The sequence below is a fragment of the Macaca mulatta genome, chromosome 3 (genome assembly GCF_049350105.2).
Source record: "Macaca mulatta isolate MMU2019108-1 chromosome 3, T2T-MMU8v2.0, whole genome shotgun sequence".
Taxonomy (NCBI): Eukaryota; Metazoa; Chordata; class Mammalia; order Primates; family Cercopithecidae; genus Macaca; species Macaca mulatta.
In genome coordinates this window covers 127,333,339-127,351,952 of record NC_133408.1, presented here as the reverse complement: position 1 = coordinate 127,351,952, position 18,614 = coordinate 127,333,339, and the positions used below count along the sequence as shown (strand labels likewise).

General features: G+C 36.1%; 1 protein-coding gene across 16 annotated transcripts in view; it reads left to right on the top strand.

The window, feature by feature from the left end:
• The window catches only part of AKAP9 (A-kinase anchoring protein 9), a 172,792-nt gene that overhangs the window by 84,963 nt on the left and 69,215 nt on the right, over window positions 1–18,614 (top strand). For 14 of the 16 annotated variants that reach the window (XM_015134121.3, XM_028846079.2, XM_077997065.1 and 11 more), the window contains 6 exons: window positions 1,781–1,877; window positions 3,698–3,790; window positions 14,084–14,440; window positions 16,329–16,553; window positions 17,697–17,837; window positions 18,301–18,404. In XM_015134121.3, coding sequence (XP_014989607.3) covers window positions 1,781–1,877; window positions 3,698–3,790; window positions 14,084–14,440; window positions 16,329–16,553; window positions 17,697–17,837; window positions 18,301–18,404 — 1,017 coding nt within the window. The remainder of the gene's footprint in view (window positions 1–1,780; window positions 1,878–3,697; window positions 3,791–14,083; window positions 14,441–16,328; window positions 16,554–17,696; window positions 17,838–18,300; window positions 18,405–18,614) is intronic. The other 2 variants (XM_028846081.2, XM_077997069.1) reach the window with 1 other exon arrangement.

Here is an 18,614-nt window from a genome sequence, read left to right as displayed (position 1 = left end):
GCAGAGGGGAAAAAACAAAGATAACTCTGTGTTGCTTGAGCCTAGGGAATATGGAAAATGAAAGTACATCACATAAATAGGAAATTCAACAGGGGTTGCAGATAGTAGGAGCTTAATTGCAAGAGGGGAGCAGTGAATTAAGTTTATGCCGGACTATTTTTTCAGTTTGGAGTAAACACTTTCAAATACTGTAATGCTTAAAGAATGAAGTCATTGTGGACTAAGTAGTACTTTTTGGAGTTTAGATCATAGTGGCTGGATAGATAATCAGGAGGATTTTCTAGGCTGTGAAAATAAGATCCAAGACATAAAGCCAAGAATCAGAGGAGTATATACAAGGGACAGTGAGGAAAACAGAGACAAAATAGCAATAAAGAAGAAGCAGGAAAGGGCAGAGAAGAAAGACAAGAAGAACAAGTTTTTAGAAGCATGGGATGGTCATAGAACATGAGAAGGTAGTTCACAGCAGGAAAAACCTAAATGGCCAATAATGTTTGAAAGAAAATGTCTTCTCAAAAATAAAGACATACATGTTCTAGCAAAGTTTTACAATTGTTATGACCCCCGATTGCTGAAGTTTTGAGAAAATACTTAAATGATACAATTATGATAATAAAATTAATAAAACTTTTTGGAATATAGCCCTGAATTAAAACATGAACTATTAAGCTTAACAATTACTTACAAGATTTTATCATATAGAAACATCCATGGAAGTGTGCCAAGATACATTTGTGAAGATCTGTATTATAGCATTGTTTGTAATGGTGAACAATTGGAAGCAATCAAATGGCCATCATTAGGGGTTTAGTTATATAAGTTATGAAATGGGATGATGACAACTTTTATCTGCCCAGTTTTGGACGGAATTTAGGATAGAAAAGAATACGAGAAAGAAAGGTATGTGGACAAGAGGAGGGTCGAACTAAGAAAGCAACATAGTTGTACATGAAAATGGGTGTGGAAGATTGTATTTGCCAGAAATGAAAATTATAATTTCCTCCTTTTATTTTTTTCCCATGGTTCCTAAATACTGATCTTAGTTTTTATGACCTAAGTTAAGCATTTTAAGAAAAAAAAATTTTTTAAATAATGAATGCATGTAAAAACTACACAATACAGATGTGAATACCAAAAAATTAAACAAAAAAGTCCAAAAGTGAGTATTTGTAAATTAAGATTCTTCTCTGTACCACCACTGCTCCTGAGTTCCACTAGAGGTAAACGTTGTTACTTTTGATGTGGACACATAGGAAAAAAATCAAACTTTGTGTATCCAAATATACATATGTATGTTAAAAGAAGTTTCTCATAAAAGTGAGATTTTACAAACTTTTTAAAAGTCACTAATATATCTTAGATAACTTTTAAAAAAAAGTTAATACTGGCCAAGCATAGTGGCTCATGCCTCTAATCCCAGCACATTTGGAGGCTGAGGTGGGAGGATCACTTGAGGCCAGGAGTTTGAGATCAACCTGTGTAATATAGTGAGTCCCCATCTCTCCAAAAAAAAGTCAGTATGTATAGTTCCATATCATACATTTGTAGTGTAAGATGACATAAAATTCAGTTGATCATCTGTTAAAATACTGTTACTCAATTGTGTTCTTTTAAGTGGAAATATTAGTCAAAAATATGATTTAAGTTACAATACCTACAACCCTTGACTCATTTTTGTCTCCCATACCCCGGTACACATTTTATGTGTGTTATAGATTTTGGATGAACACTAAAGCACATATACAACTCTAATTCTTTAACCTTTTTTATTTATATTCAGCTTCCCCGTTGATTCGGTGGTAATTACAGAATCTGATGCACAGAGAACAATGTACCCTGGAAGTTGTGTGAAAAAGAATATTGATGGTACAATAGAGGTATTATATTTTTAATTTTTATCTTTTAACTGTTATATACACTGATTTTTCTACTATCATTTTTATGTCTGGTTTACTGTAGTTGCTGAGAAGTAAGCATAATAAATATGAGGATAATACCTTATATAGAAAACTCAGAATACATATGTAAAGAAATTTAGCCGGGCGCGGTGGCTCAAGCCTGTAATCCCAGCACTTTGGGAGGCCGAGACGGGTGGATCACGAGGTCAGGAGATCGAGACCATCCTGGCTAACACGGTGAAACCCCGTCTCTACTAAAAAATACAAAAATACTAGCCGGGCGCGGTGGCGGGCGCCTGTAGTCCCAGCTACTTGGGAGGCTGAGGCAGGAGAATGGCGTGAACCCGGGAGGCGGAGCTTGCAGTGAGCTGAGATCTGGCCACTGCACTCCAGCCTGGGCGACAGAGCGAGACTTCGTCTCAAAAAAAAAAAAAAGAAATTTAATCTATTTTTATAGCATAGGAAAAACACAGAGGAAGTTTGAGGGGTTATATTTCCTTAAATATGTTATAGTTTAAGATTTATCTTGTTTTTTGTAACATGTGGGCTATGTACAAATTAGTTTCAGTGCCCTGGTCAACATAGCTTTGTCTTTCCAGCATGGGAATTTGGACCAGGCCATCTCTAGAAAAGTGCTTAGGGGCCAGGCGCGATGACTCACGCCTGTAATTCCAGCACTTTGGGAGGCCAAGGCATGTGGATCACAAGGTCAAGAGATCAAGACCAGCCTGGCTAACACAGTGAAACCCCATCTCTACCAAAAATACAAAAAATTAGCTGGGCGTGGTAGCACTTGCCTGTAGTCCCAGTCGCTCAGGAGGCTGAGACAGGAGAATCGCTTGAACCCAGGAGGTGGAGGTTGCAGTGAGCTGAGATTGCGCCCCTGCACTCCAGCCTGGGTGACAGAACGAGACTCCCCCATCACAAAAAAAAAAAAAAAGAAAAAAGTGTTTAGGAATCCCCAGAATCCAAGACAGTAGGGCTGGGATAATAGATTAGGCCTACTCCAGTAAGGTCCATTCGGTATATAAAAGTTCCACATCTTTTACAGCGCATGCCATCTAACTAAACCACCCCCTGCCTCTGCTCAGCATTGTATTATTCTCAATTTCTCACACCTGCGACTTTCTCAAACCTGCAACTGCTGAACCCTGGTTTTCACTCAGATTTTTAGCTCTTAAGTCACAGAAAAAATTAAGATCATCATTCTTCCTGGCTCAGTATACAGAGGAAAGATGTTAGACATTTCCTTGATTCTGCTATACTCATCCCATATCATGATAATTGCTAAATAAATACTTTCATACTGAGAACATGTTTATATTTTTTTAAAGTTTATAGTTTTTTCTATTGATAACTGTAACTTTGTATTTGTAGAAAATTAGATAGTATTAATAAGTACCAAGAAGAAAAGAAAATTTGCTTGTAATTTTATGAGCAAACAATGCCACTGTTTAACATTTTACTTAAAAGGAAATATATACACACATATATATTGTATTAGTTATATTTAAGTATCCTTTTCCCACTCTAGAACTGTATGTTGGCATTTATAAATATGTAAACATATTCCTCTTTGCATCTTTGATTGTTAAGTTCACAGTAGTAAGTATAATTATTTACTAGAATTATTTACTAAAATTGTTTTTAATTGAGAGAATTAAAATTGATTTTTTGCTGAAAGTGTGTAGAACTTTTCTAAAAATACTGATACTTTGGGGAGATTTTGAGGTAGAAGTTTAAAAATAAGTGGTGTATAATTAATGTAAATAAATGTCATGTTTTGCTTTTAAATATAGTTTTCTGGTGAATTTGGAGTGAAAGAGGAAACAAATATCGTTAAGTTGCTTGAAAAACAATACCAAGAACAATTAGAAGAAGAAGTAGCTAAGGTAAGCTTATAGCTTATCTGGAAGATTATCTTAGTTTATATTCCCTTTGAGCCTTCAAAAATAGCATGGATTTTATTGATGGTATGTACTTTATTTTTATAAGTTTCATATATAGTTCATCTTTAAGTGTTTGGATAATGATATCAATTATAGTTGCCTTTAAACAAAATATCTTGTGAACTTTTATTTGAGAAGAGCATTCTTTGATGTAGACTAGTAATTAGAAGCTTTTCAGAATGCCAAAACAAGTCTATATATTTGTTGCCTTGTGAAGGAGTTTGGTCTTCCTTAAAAGTTGGGAAGAAGATAGGAAAAGAAAGAGAAAGTGGTTGGTCCTCTGTGTATATTATCTGTATCTATTTCCAATCAGAAAAGCTTTGTTAGGTAATGACTACAGATACTAAGGGAGGATTATCAGTGAGTATTAATTAGCTCCTGGCTAAGTGAAGGAGTTTATCAATGTGAATTTTGCTCATCTCTGTATGCTTATCTGCTGTGTCCAGGGTCGTTCTTTAATATTAGCCATATAACCTAGTGTAACGTTATGGTTCTATTTGTTTTGTCTTTGTATTCCTTTTCAAAATGTGTATACCTGGTTGGCTTTTAATATTGGAACTGGCCGGGTGCAGTGGCTCATGCCTGTAATCCCACCACTTTGGGAGGCCAAGGTGGGCAGATCACCTGAGGTCGGGAGTTTGAGACCAGCCTGACCAAAATGGAGAAACCCCAGCTCTACTAAAAATACAAAATTAGCCAGGTGTGGTGGCTCATGTCTGTAATCCCAGCCATTCAGGAGGCTGAGGCAGGAGAATCACTTGAACCTGGAAGGCAGAGGTTGTGGTGAGCTGAGGTCATGCCATTGCACTCCAGCCTGGCCAACAAGAGCGAAATTCCATCTAAAAAAAAAAAAATATATATACACACACACACACACACACACACACACACACATACAGGAACTATTGAATTATGAGTTTGCTTTTTTTTTAATAATATTTCAACTGTCTTAATATAACAATCCCAGTGGAATATGTGGATTTTAAAGGGGTGGGATTGATTGGTAGGATATAAAGGAAATATATAAGGAATTAGGAAAAACATAAATTAGATGAGGAAGTCAAGACCCAAGGAAATATCTGGGCCATAAGGACTTGTTCACTTATGACTAAAGCGAAAAGTGAAACACTATCTTTTTTTTTATAGCTTTCAATGTCTAGTTCTTGGAGGAATGCAAGTTTTCTCTTGCATGTAGCTCTTATACAAATTTATCAAATGGAATGGTATAGTAATTAATGTGAGGTTTGGTATTGGATATACCATATTTTAAATTCTTGTTCTTTTGGTTTACTAGATTTGTGACCTTAGGAAAGTTACTTGTGAATCTCAGCGTTTTATATGTTGAAAGAGGAAACTGATATAGTAGTAATTTTTATAAGGATTCAATGAGCTAATGCCTACAGAGCAGTTAGCAAATGAGTTGATACATAGTAAAGACTCATAAATACTATCTTAAAAGTAGTCTTATTACTGTGATAATGGTGGTAATATGAAGATGTTTTATAAAGCATTACTCACTCAAGCTGATAGCAAAGCACTAAAGTACCGGTCAGTGAAGACTCTTCTAAATGCAGCCAAGATACTGTGATCCAAGAGACTACATTTGATGGCCCAGCTTGGTCCTAGAATAATACAGATTGTCGACATTAGTCACCAGTACCGATGGGATTATTCTGTACTCTGTACCCCTCAGATATGGTAGAAGAAGGTTGAAGACCATTTTTCTTTTTTCTTTTCTTTTTTTTTTTTTTTTTGAGACAGGGTCTGGCTCTGTCGCCCAGGCTGGAGTGCAGTGGCGCAATCTCTGCTCACTGCAATCTCCAACTCCTGGGCTCAAGCCATCCTCCCACCTAAGCCTCCCAAGTAGCTGGTACTACAGGTGTGCACCACCACCCCAACTAATTTTTTTGTATTTTTTTTGTGGAGATAGGGTTTTGCCATGTTAGCCAAGCTGGTCTTGAACTCCTGATCTCAAGCAGTCTACTCGTCTTGGCCTACCAAAGTGCTGGAATGGCAGGCGTGAGCCACCATGCCTGGCTGAGAATCATTTTTCTAAAAGCACAAGGCTATATAGAAGAAGCCCAGTAAGAGTAGTGATTCCCAGTATATATCACACTAGAGTCCTCCTGTGATTTGAGCACATACTACTGAAATTAGACATTCATTTACATTTCACTGTTAGGCAGTGTTCTGGGTGCTGAGGTATGACAGAGAATAAAAGAGGATGAAATCTTTACTTCCATAGACCTTACATTCTAGTTGGTACAGATAGACAACATACAAACGATGGTAAGTACTATAAAGAAAAAAAAAAAAAAGGGACTAGGAAAATCCATGGGGAGTGAGATGGTGTTATTTTATATAGGGTTGTCATGGAAGGCCTGACTTTATGAAGTGACATTAGAGGAAAATCCTAAAGGAAGTGAGGGAGTGAATCAGGAAGATATCAGGTTGAGGACCTTTTAAAGAAATATGAAAGGGAAAGTCAAGAGAGACAAGACAAAAAGAAAGGTCAAAAATTACTCTAACAGGTGTCTTTAAGATGTGGTCAGGAGACTTGACTAGAGTTTGTGAAGGTTGCTTGCCCAGCTGCTACCTCTGCTGAGTTGGAGGACAATTCAGTTTAATCCTGCAACTCCCACATTCATGGTGAAATACTGTGAAATCTTGGCACAGATTTGTCTTTTCTGCAGATGTACAGGAGGAGAATTTTCCTTTTCCTGCATACGGGAAGAAGAAATACAGGGAAAGAGGGCAAGCGTTCACACTTAAGGGGAATATATTACTCTAGGTTATTTGACCTGAGCAACTTGAAGAATGGAGTTGGTATTTGCTTAGAGTTCTTTAGTAGGATGGAAAAGACTGCAAAGGAGTAGTTTTGAAGAGGAATGAGGAGACTCAGAATTCAGCTTTTGACTCATTAAATGCAAAAATATTTACTAAATGTCCAAATATAAATGTTGAGGAACAGCCAAGGAAATGTTGAGTAAAGCAGTGTTTGGGATATATAAATCTAGATTTTAGGAAATAAGATAAGAAATATAAATTTGGGAGTTAGCATATAGTGCAAGGTTTTTTTTTTTTTTTTGAGACGAAGTCTCGCTATGCCGCCCAGGCTGGAGTGCCGTGGCCGGATCTCAGCTCACTGCAAGCTCTGCCTCCCGGGTTTACGCCATTCTCCTGCCTCAGCCTCCCGAGTAGCTGGGACTACAGGCGCCCGCCACCTCGCCCGGCTAGTTTTTTTTGTATTTTTTAGTAGAGACGGGGTTTCACCGTGTTAGCCAGGATGGTCTTGATCTCCTGACCTCATGATCCGCCCGTCTCGGCCTCCCAAAGTGCTGGGATTACAGGCTTGAGCCACCGCGCCAGGCCTAGTGCAATGTTTTTTAAACTGTGAGTTGTAACTCATTTTTAAGGCATGAAATCCATTTAGGGGGTTGGGAGTAGGATTTTAATGTTAATGGAAAGTTTTAATTATATAGACACATATGTACCTGTGTATGCTTTGGGTCATAATATAACATGTGGTTTTGTTGTTTTATGTTGTTTTATGTGTGTGTATGTTTGCCATGGATTGCAGTGAAAAAAATTGAAAAACTAATATAGGGAATAAGTGTAGATAGAGAAGATATCTGGGAACGGACCTGAAGCATGTCAATGTTTAGAGACCAGATAAATAAGGAAAAACAAAGGAGATGGAGAAGGAGCAGTAAGTTAGATATGGGAAGAACAAAAGAATGGGCATGGCAGAAACCAAGTAAAACTATTATCAAGCAGAGAATGTATTAAACTGTATCAGATGTTCCTAATAGGTCAAGAAAGATTATTACTGCAAATTAATCATTTGATTTTACAAGATGAAATCATTGGTGACTTTCACGAGAACACATTTGATGGCATGGTGTAGACAAACTGATTAGACTGGGTTTGAGAGAGAATGAAGGAGAAGAATGAGGAGATGAACTATATTGAGGAGTTTTACTTAAAAGGGGAGCAGAGAAATAGAGTGGTAAAGAGTGATGTAGGGGGTCAAGTGGTGAGTTTTTCTTGTTGCTGTTTTGTTTTTATTTAAGATAATAGGTATTACATCTACTTTTGTGCTCATGGAAATGATTGAAGAGAGAGGGAGGGAAATAGCTAATTTAGGATACAGAGGAGCAGTTGCTGGAGTAGTGTTCTTGATTAGAAGATCATACCCTGGATGGTTGCCATTAGATAGGAGCATGGCAGTTTATAATAACAGGAAGGAAGGCAAAGAATATTTGGTTTGTTATTCGGATATCTTTTGAGATGTAGTATTCAGAGCCTATGAAAGTTCTCTTCTAGTAATTGCTTACATTTTCTCACTAAAACAAGAAGCAAGGTCAACACCTGAGAGAGACAAAGAAAGAGAAGATGTTGGAAGTTTAAGAGAAGGGAAAAGTTCTGTCTAGGGGAAGGAATCAGAAATGGAGTAAACTAGGGAAGTTGAGTTAAATTGCCTGATTCTACCAAGGGCCCATTTTAAAGGTAGTGGTTATGAATTTAAAATGAGACCAATCAGGTTGGTTGGATTTTTTAGACAGTATAGCGAAGGGAAAGGAAAGAGTAACAGGGTAGTTAAGTCTGTTTTTTTTAAGTTTCCAAACCAGAATCCTGTTTTTTTTTTTTTTTTTGAGACAGAGTCTCACACTGTCACCCAGGCTGTAGTGCAATGGCGTGATCTCTGCTCACTGCAACCTCTCCCTCCCAGGTTTATGTGATTCTCTTTCCTCAGCCTCCCAAGTAGCTGGGATTATAGGCACACACCACCACACCTGGCTAAGTTTTGTATTTTCAGTAGAGATGGGGTTTCACTATGTTGGCCAGACTGGTCTTGAACTCCTGACCTCAAGATCCACCTGCCTTGGCCTCCCAAAGTGCTTGGATTACAGGTGTGAGCCACTGCACCCGGCCCCAAACCAGAATTCTTTTATCTGTCATTTCTTTCTAATCTGAATGCATATACAAAAGAAAGTGATCTTTATGATACCAATTTTTCAAAATTTCAACAGCTTCCTTTGTGTTTTTTGTTGTTCTTTGTTTGTAATCATCTCTGCTGAGGTATAATTTACATAATATGAAATTCACCAATTATAACTGCAAAATTTGGTGAGTTTTAGCAAGTGTTAAAAGTTGGGAAACTGGCCGGGCGCGGTGGCTCAAGCCTGTAATCCCAGCACTTTGGGAGGCCGAGACAGGCGGATCACGAGGTCAGGAGATCAACACCATCCTGGCTAACCCGGTGAAACCCCGTCTCTACTAAAAAAATACAAAAAACTAGCCAGGTGAAGTGGCGGGTGCCTGTAGTCCCAGCTACTCGGGAGGCTGAGGCAGGAGAATGGTGTAAACCCGGGAGGCGGAGCTTGCAGTGAGCTGAGATCCGGCCACTGCACTCCAGCCTGGGCGACAGAGCCAGACTCCGTCTCAAAAAAAAAAAAAAGTAAAAAAAAAAAAAAAAAAAAAAAAAAAGTTGGGAAACTAATACCACAATCAAGGTATAAAACATTTCAGTCATCCCTAGAAGTTTTCTCATGCCCTCTGGGAGACAACCCCCTCCCTTTATACATTACTAGATTCTGTTTGCTAATATTGTGGCAAAGATACTTATGTCTGTGTTCATGAGAAATATTATTTCAAGTTTGGTTTTCTTGTAATGTCTTGGTTTTCATATCAGAATAATGCTGGCCTCCATACAATGTTGAAATATATTGCCTCTTTTATTTTCTGGAGTAATTTACATAGAATTGGTATTATTTCATCCTTAAATATATTTTAGATATGCTGGTGAATGCTACTGGGCCTGGAGTTTTCTTTGTTGAAATATGTGTTTAAGCCATGAATCCAGTTTATCTAATAGATTTAGTTTTATGTTAGTTATCTATTTATTTTTGAATGAGTGTTGGTAGTTTGTATCACTCAAAGAATTGGTCCATTTCCTTTAAGCTGTTGAATTTATATAGGTAGGTAAAGTTGTATTGTAGTATTCTTTTTTTTTTTTTTTTGAGATGGAGTTTCGCTCTTGTCGCCCAGGCTGGGGTGCAGTAGCACAATTTCGGCTCACTACAACCTCTGCCTCTGGATTCAAGTGATTCTCCTGCCTCAGCCTCTCAAGTAGCTGGGATTACAGGCATGCACCACCACACCCAGCTAATTTTTGTGGGTTGTTTTTTTTTCTTCAGTAGAGACGAGGTTACACCATGTTGGCTCTAACTCCTGACCTCAAGTGATCCACCTACCTCGGCCTCCCAAAGTACTGGGATCATGGGTGTTAGCCACCATGCCCCGCCTGTAGTATTCTTTTATTATTTAATGTCTGTGGAATCTGTAGTGTTATCCCTATTTCTCACCTTTTTGTCAGATTGGTTAGAGGTTTATTGATTGTATTAGTATATTAAGGATTCAGCTTTTTGTTTCCTTGTTGTTTTTATTGGTTTTGTTTTTATTTTCAAATGCTACCCATATCTTTTTGATACCCTTTTTCTGCTTGCTTTGGATTTAATTTGCTCTTCTGCTTTTCTAAAGGGAATTTCTTCTTTTCTAATGTGTGCATTTAATGCTATACTCGAAAGCATAGCGTTATACCTTTAAACATTATAGCTTGTAAGTATAGCAATGTTTCCTTATAAGCAATGTTTAAAGCTGCATTCTGCAAATTTTCATTCAATCCAAATATATTATTTCCCCTGTGTCTTCCTCTTTGATTCATGGGTTATTTAGAAATGCACTGATTTTCACATTTTTGTGATTTTCAGATAGCTTCCCATGGTTGATTGATTAATTTTTAAGTTTCTTTGTGGTCTGGCAAAATGCCTCATATAATTTCAGTTCTTTTAAATTTGATGCCTAAAATGTGGACTTTTCTGGGTGAATGCTCCATGTGTACTTGAGAAGAGTATGTGTTCTGCTGTTATTTAAATTTCAGATTTCCCTCTGGTGCCATTTTTCTTTAGCCTGAAAACCTTCCCTTAGCATTTATTTTAGAGCAGGTGTGCTGACAATGAGTTCAACATACAACGAATTTTATGTTGCCTAATTTTGAATTGTACATTAAATGTTTTATATTTTATGTTTTATGTGCTCTGGATGTCATTATAATTCTTTGAAGAATGTGAATTTTTTTTTTAAAATAGGCAGTCCACCTAGTTAGGTTCAGACTAAAACTCCTGTTTCATCTTTCCCATACAAATCACCTAAGTGTTGACTTCCCTCTGCAGTCTCCTAGCCACTGTTTACTCTTCAGAATTCTTCAGCTGTTTTGTATTTTGCTGAGAGTTTTTAGGTAATCAGTGGGAGAAGCAGGCCGTAGTGGGCTTATTTTATGTTGCCTGGAAGCACAGTCTTTGTGTTTTCTTATTCCATAATTCAGATGCAATTATTGCCTTGTAGCATCAGTATTTCAATTTATCCACATTTTTTTTTTTTTTTTTTTTTTTTTTGGAGACAGAGTCTCGCTCTGTCGCCCAGGCTGGAGTGCAATGGCCAGATCTCAGCTCACTGCAAGCTCGGCCTCCCGGGTTTACGCCATTCTCCTGCCTCAGCCTCCTGAGTAGCTGGGACTACAGGCGCCCGCCACCTCGCCCAGCTAGTTTTTTGTATTTTTTTTTTTTTTTTAGTAGAGACGGGGTTTCACCATGTTAGCCAGGATGGTGTTGATCTCCTGACCTCATGATCCGCCTGTCTTGGCCTCCCAAAGTGCTGGGATTACAGGTTTGAGCCACCGCGCCCGGCCACCCACATATTTTTTTAAGAAGATTGTTTATGCTCTAATCCTTTTTGCATCTTAGGCCATCGTTTTAGAATCTTACTTCTTTTTGAAGAAAATGTTTTAGAAGTTTTTTTTTTTTACTGATTATCTGTTAGGAGTAAGCTATGTTTTTTAGTTGTCTTTATTTTATTTCTTTATTTTGTTTTTATCCATAAAAGTTTGTTTTGTTGACTATTTGAACCTGGTTAACAGTTATTTTTATGCCAGAACTTTGAAAGTAACTTCCAGTGTTTTCTGATTTCTTGTTTCTGCCGACAAGGTCCTTGTTACTTTCTTGTTCCCATGTGGTTAATACATCTTTTTTTCTTTGGAAACATTTAAGATCTTTTTGATTTTGGTGTTCTCTTTTTTCCTTTTTCTTTTTTTTAAGAGATGGATTCTGTCAGCAAGGCTGGAGTGCAGTGGTGTGATCATAGCTCACTATAGCCTTGCACTCCTGAGCTCACGCAATCCTCTCACCTTAGTCCCTGGAGTAGCTTACCACACCCAGCTACAGATGTTTTTGTAGACATGAGGTATTTGTTTTTATTATAATTCATTGATCATCTTGAATCTTGGCAGTGGTGTCTTCTGTAAATATTCTCAGCCATTGTCTCGTGAAATAGTCCATTTCCATTGTTCTCTATTATATCTACCTGGAACTCTAATTAGATGTTGATTGACCATTCTCTATCCTTCATATCTCTGTTCTCTTTCATATTTTTAATCTTTTTTTTCCATGTTACATTTTCAATATATTCAGTATGAAGAGACAGAGGCAAATCAGGTTCAAGACAGGAAATTAAAACAAAACGCAGTCATAAGGTTTTGATCACTAGTTACAGAAGGCTAAAGATATGTTTTGTTAAGTTGTATGATCTAGTTAATTATTTTTAATTATCTTTGTCTTTTGACATTTTGCTGTAATGGTATGTGTTCCAGATGACATTGTTGTTACCAAACCCTGGTTCTTTCTGAGCTAGCATAGGCACCACCCAGAGGTCCCATTTGGTAGGTGAGATATAGTAGCAGGATTATCTGGGAAGAAGCAGGATGATATGTAGTGTTTAAGGTGCTTGAGCTCTGTATAGACACATTTTGATTCAAATTTCTGCCCTAACATTTATTAAATATGTGATGTCATTTCTAATGTTGCAGCACTTGCATTTTCTCTGCATTGGCTACTGGTATTATAATTATTCCTCTTAAGTCAGTTGTGCATTATACTTCTAGACAGACTCATTTAGATGTGGAATAGTATAATATTACCTTTTGGAAAGTTAGCTTAGGCAAGACTATAGGATTTTGAACCCTAGCTTTAATGATTTATTTGCTTTGTGTTTTTGAGTCAAATTACTCCAAAGGAGGCTAGCACAGGAACCAGGTGGGAATCAGGACCCCACATAGGTGAATAAGATTCAAGACAGGAAATTAAAACAAAAGTTCAGTTATATTTCCTGGACCAGCAAGGAAAACAAAGAAGGCTGCAGGTCTGTAAGTACAAATATTTCCAATCCCAGGCATACTTTATTCTGGGTTTATTACAACCAGCCTTCCTTCATTACAAATTATCTGTGGAAAAAGGACATAAAGTTATTGATACAGTTGGTTCTCAAAGGTGTAGGGACTTGTCAGAGCCAAAACTGCTAGTCAGAATTCCTAAGTACCTGTCATGGGGTGGGATGGGAGGCTAGAATAAGCAGGGATTCAGGATCATAGTGGTAGTGAAAAGTCAAGTTGGATTATAATGAAATGTCTACTCATATTTACTAGTCATACAAACTAAGTGTTCCGCTTCTGGGAATTTGTTTTGAGGAAATAAAATATATGCACAATTATATAATTACAAATATTTCATCACATTGGTGTTTAAAAATAGTAAAGGAGTGGAATCACTCTAAATGTCCAACATAGAGAATTGATTTAATAAACTTATACTACATGTATGTAATACGAAACTTTGAACCCATCAGAAATTATATAGAAATGTATTTCTATTTCTTAACTTGAAGATATATTTACTATAGTTAAGCTATAAAAACTGGTTACAGTATTAGAATATGATCACATTTTTATAGGAAAATGATATCTGTATCTATTCATATCTATCTCTGTAAAGAAGAATAAGAAGATTTGGGAAAGTATTTACTAAAATGTTTACAGTGATTTTTCTTGGAAGAGAGAAATATAAGGGCTTTTATTTTCTAATTTTTACTGAAAATTTATGGCTGTTATAGTAAGAAAACATTTTACTTTTTATTTAAAATGGCAGGTAGTAAAATAAATACTTTGACATTAGATTTATTGTAAAATAGAGAATCTATCTCGGTATTACTTTATTATAGGATTTCTTTTTGTTTAGAACCGTGAGGCCATGCTTTTTTCTGTTCATACAATTTTGAGTAGTAACTTGCTTTTTAAATTCCTGCTGATATTTCTAAATCCTTTATTGTTTGCTTTTATTTCTTTAGGTTATTGTGTCAATGAGTATAGCATTTGCTCAACAAACTGAACTGTCTAGAATATCTGGGGGAAAAGAAAATACTACATCATCAAAGCAAGCACATGCTGTGTGTCACCAAGAAAAACAGCATTATTTTAATGAAATGAAATTATCACAGGATCAAACTGGTTTTCAGACTTTTGAGACAGTGGATGTGAAATTTAAAGAAGAATTTAAACCACTTAGTAAAGAGTTAGGAGAACATGGAAAGGAAATTTTATTATCAAATAATGATCCCGATGATATACGAGAATCAAAGGACTGTGTACTGACTATTTCAGAAGAAATGTTCTCCAAAGATAAGACATTTATAGTCAGACAGTCTGTAAGTATGCCTCCTTGAACATAAAAAACTTATTTAAAAATTGTGAATTCCTTCACTATGAAAATATTAGCAATCATGCTGCATAATATTTGGAGGAGGAAAATACCAAACTCAGTCTTATGACTCACATTGTTGTTTTGTTTTTGAGGCGGAGTCTCACTCTGTCGCCAGGGTGGAGTGCAGTAGCACCATCTCGGCTCACTGCAACCTCCGCCTCCCAGGTTCAAGGGATTCTTCTGCCTCAGCCTCCTGAGTAATTGGGACTACAGGCGCGTGCCACCACATCCAGCTAATTTTTGTATTTTTAGTAGAGACAGGATTTACCATGTTGGCCAGGATGGTCTCAATCTCTTGACCTTGTGATCCACCCTCCTCGGCCTCCCAGAGTGCTGGGATTACAGGCATGAGCCACCGTGCCCGGCCGATTCACACTGTTAATGTGTTTTATTAATTGTAAGATATATGGATAAGTGACTTAATATTAGTATCAAATAAAACAAGTCTGGTTCATAATATTCTTGTTTATCTTAAAGACGTTGTACCTGGTAAAATCCCATTGTAAGTTGTATGCACATTAATTCTCTTTCAACCAATTCGAGATTAATTATACTACAATTTGGTAATATCTGTGAATAAAAGATTTGCTTAATTAAATATAACAACATTACAAGGAAATAGCTACCTATTTAGGATGACTAAAAGATTTTATTATCTATATCCTAACTATTGGTTTCTTTACTTATTTATTAATAGAAGATCTGTTCTGTGTCTATACCTCAACTGTTAAACAGAAAGTAATAAATCCTACTTCTTTTAACATCTGAATTAAATTTTTTAATTAATATTCAGGATAGGTTATGTTTTGTTCAGACTAATATTCAAGTAAATTGCCAACTCCAGGCCAAGTGTGGTGGCTCATGCCTGTAATCCGAGCACTTTGGGAGGCTGAGGCAGGTGGATCACTTGAGGTCAGGAGTTTGAGACCAGCCTAGCCAACATGGTAAAACCCCATTTCTACTAAAAATGCAAAAAATTAGCTGGGCATGGCAGTGCATGCCTGTAATCCCTGCTATTTGGGAGGCTGAGGCAGAGAAATCACTTGAACTGGGGAGGTGTAGATTGTAGTAGCCAAGATGGTGCCACTGCACTGCAGCCTGGGTGACACCAAGACTCCGTCTCAAAAATAAATAAATAAAATAAAATTACCATCTCTTTGTGGAATGCGAAACTTGTTAGGTGTTCTTGAAGACCTCTTTAATTTACCATCAACTGTTCAAAGCAAAATGATTTAAGTAACATCTCTCCAGGAAATGATGTACTCATAGAATGTATTAAGGAATTGACTTCTTATGAGCGTGAGACTCTGGAATGTAAAGCTTTTATTTTCAAATAAAATGTATTGAAAATTATTTTTTATCAGTAGTTCTCTGTAGTACTGTGATAACCACTGTGTAAATTAAATGGATAGTTTCTCATGTTTCATACATTTAATTTTAAAATATAAATATTCCATTGATATTATTTACCCGTCATAAAATGTCAAGAGGAATAATGGCATTATAGCTTCATTAAGGGTAGAAGGAATCTTAAGTATCTTAGTTCTTTTTGTTTTCTATTAGAATTAGATTAAGTCTAAACTAATTGATAAATAATTGTTTTGCTTTTGGAAAATAATATATATAATGATAATAAAGTAGCTTTATGTTGTTTTGGAATTGTAATGAAGAAAAACACCATTTTTAAAAGTATGTTTTTGTTTAATAATAAAATCACACGCTTTATGGCATAAGTAATAGAATTGCTTTCGTATTTGTTTAAAATATTAATGCTGACAGATTTTTACAAAATGTGTTATGGCTGAATTTTTTTTTTTTCTTTACTCTTGAAGATTCATGATGAGATTTCGGTGTCAAGCATGGATGCTTCTAGACAACTAATGTTGAATGAAGAACAATTGGAAGATATGAGGCAGGAACTTGTACGACAATACCAAGAACATCAACAGGCAACAGAATTGTTAAGGCAGGCACATATGCGACAAATGGAGAGACAGCGAGAAGACCAGGAACAGCTACAAGAAGAGATTAAGAGACTTAATAAACAATTAGCCCAGGTAAGGGTCTTGTAGTCCCTATTCTCTCCCCAATTTTTTTTTTCCAAACACCAACTTCAACCAGATCCCCAGTAAAAACAACAGTATTTTTTATGTAGCCATAATTTTTTTTTGCCAAAATCTGAATAAACTACATATATTTAGCATCAGGAACACACTCTATACTAACACAGCAGCTTTAGATCTTGTTAGGGACACCTCTGTCAACCTTGGAGTGGGCATTGTCTTTCTGTCATTTTATTTAACTCCTTTTTCAAGCACTGGAAAAGTGGCTACACGGTTGTTGGGGTTTTTTTTTTTTAAATCTATTAACCATATATAGCAAACGCAGTTTGACATTTTGGAAATAACATTGTGCTGAGGTGCTCCATTATGCAGTTACTATCGTTCAGTTTTACTATATTCATATAGTTTTGTGAGTCCACCAATTAGCATCTCAAAGTTTTACCTTTATCTGTCTTTAATCCATCTTTTTAATCATGAATGGAAATCGGAAGTAGTATGCTTCTGGAACTCTTTCCAGGGAAACATCTCTTCTTGATTTGAGAAATGCAAATTTATTTAACATTCTTATCCCTTTCTTGACTAAATTTAAATACTTCTTGGTATTTGGGAGCTGGATTCTTGTCAACTGCTATATAAAATATACTCACAAAATCATTGCAGAAAAGCAAGAAATATTTATGTAGAAGTTCTTATGACAATGGATTTATTGAATTTAATTTTGAAAACTGAAGCTAAAAAGGAGATAAGAAATAACTAGAGATAACTATTAACATGTATTCTTTCAAATATAAAATAATAGGAAAATTGGGAGCTGAGCATAAAACATAATTTGGAAAATTAACTTTGCTTTTCTTCATTGCATTTTGTGAATTCAGACTTCTTAATTTTCAATGCAAAATTGACGAAAACTAAGTGAACTGCACAAATTCCTGAATATTTAGGCTTAATTGGCTTTTTAAAAATATTTTAAATTTTGCATTGATCTTTGTATATACTTTTAACCCCTTATGATGGAATACGAATCATAAGTAGAACCAGGACCTGTTGGTCCCAGGGGTTAAAAGAAATCTGCTTAATATTTCTACCCTTTTTCTCTGTCGCAAACAATATTCTCTCATGACCTTTTTTCTTATTTAGAGATCCTCCATAGATAATGAAAACCTGGTTTCAGAGAGAGAGAGGGTGCTTTTAGAGGAGCTGGAAGCACTAAAGCAGCTGTCTTTAGCTGGAAGAGAGAAGCTGTGTTGTGAGCTGCGCAACAGCAGTACGCAAACACAGGTAGTATGGACTTTGGCCCACCTAGGAGCAGTGGATCAACAATTCAGTAGGATTTGTTTATCTTTGTTGTTGGTATGAGGTGTACTCTTTTATAGGTACTGAGCTTAACATATTTGTGACTGCATACATGTAAGGTAGGTGGAGTCAAAATGCCTTATATTTCATTTAAGGTAATTTGAATCTGACATTGCTGTTAACAAGAGAACCTAACAAACTTTATTGTTGCACTATAGCATGCATAATTTGAACCCATTAAACTTTTTTATTTATGTACGAGAATGTTTTATGCTCTTTTGATGACACTAGTCTCAAATATAGTTAAATATTATACCAAACAGTATCAATTTTGTGCACAGAGATTTCTATTTTATCTCATACCCATATAGAAGAATGACATGCTATTTCCAAGATGACAGGTTTTCTTTCTGTCTTCTCCTCTCTTCCTTTACTCAAATTTAAACAGAATGGAAATGAAAACCAAGGAGAAGCTGAAGAACAGACATTTAAAGAAAAGGAATTGGACAGAAAACCTGAACATGTGCCTCCTGAGATTTTGTCTAATGAAAGGTATACAAAATGTGTACTTTTTCAGTGCAAAGTAGATTAAAATGGTTGTTTCAATGTAATAGACTTTGTCCTTATTTTTATCTTGTACATTGATACTTTGTCTTAAATATCATCATACTATATGTGTATGAAACATGTCCATATATGTGTAGTATGTAAAGGATTTTCAGTTTTTTATCATTAAATAGATACAATTTTAAAAAAATCATT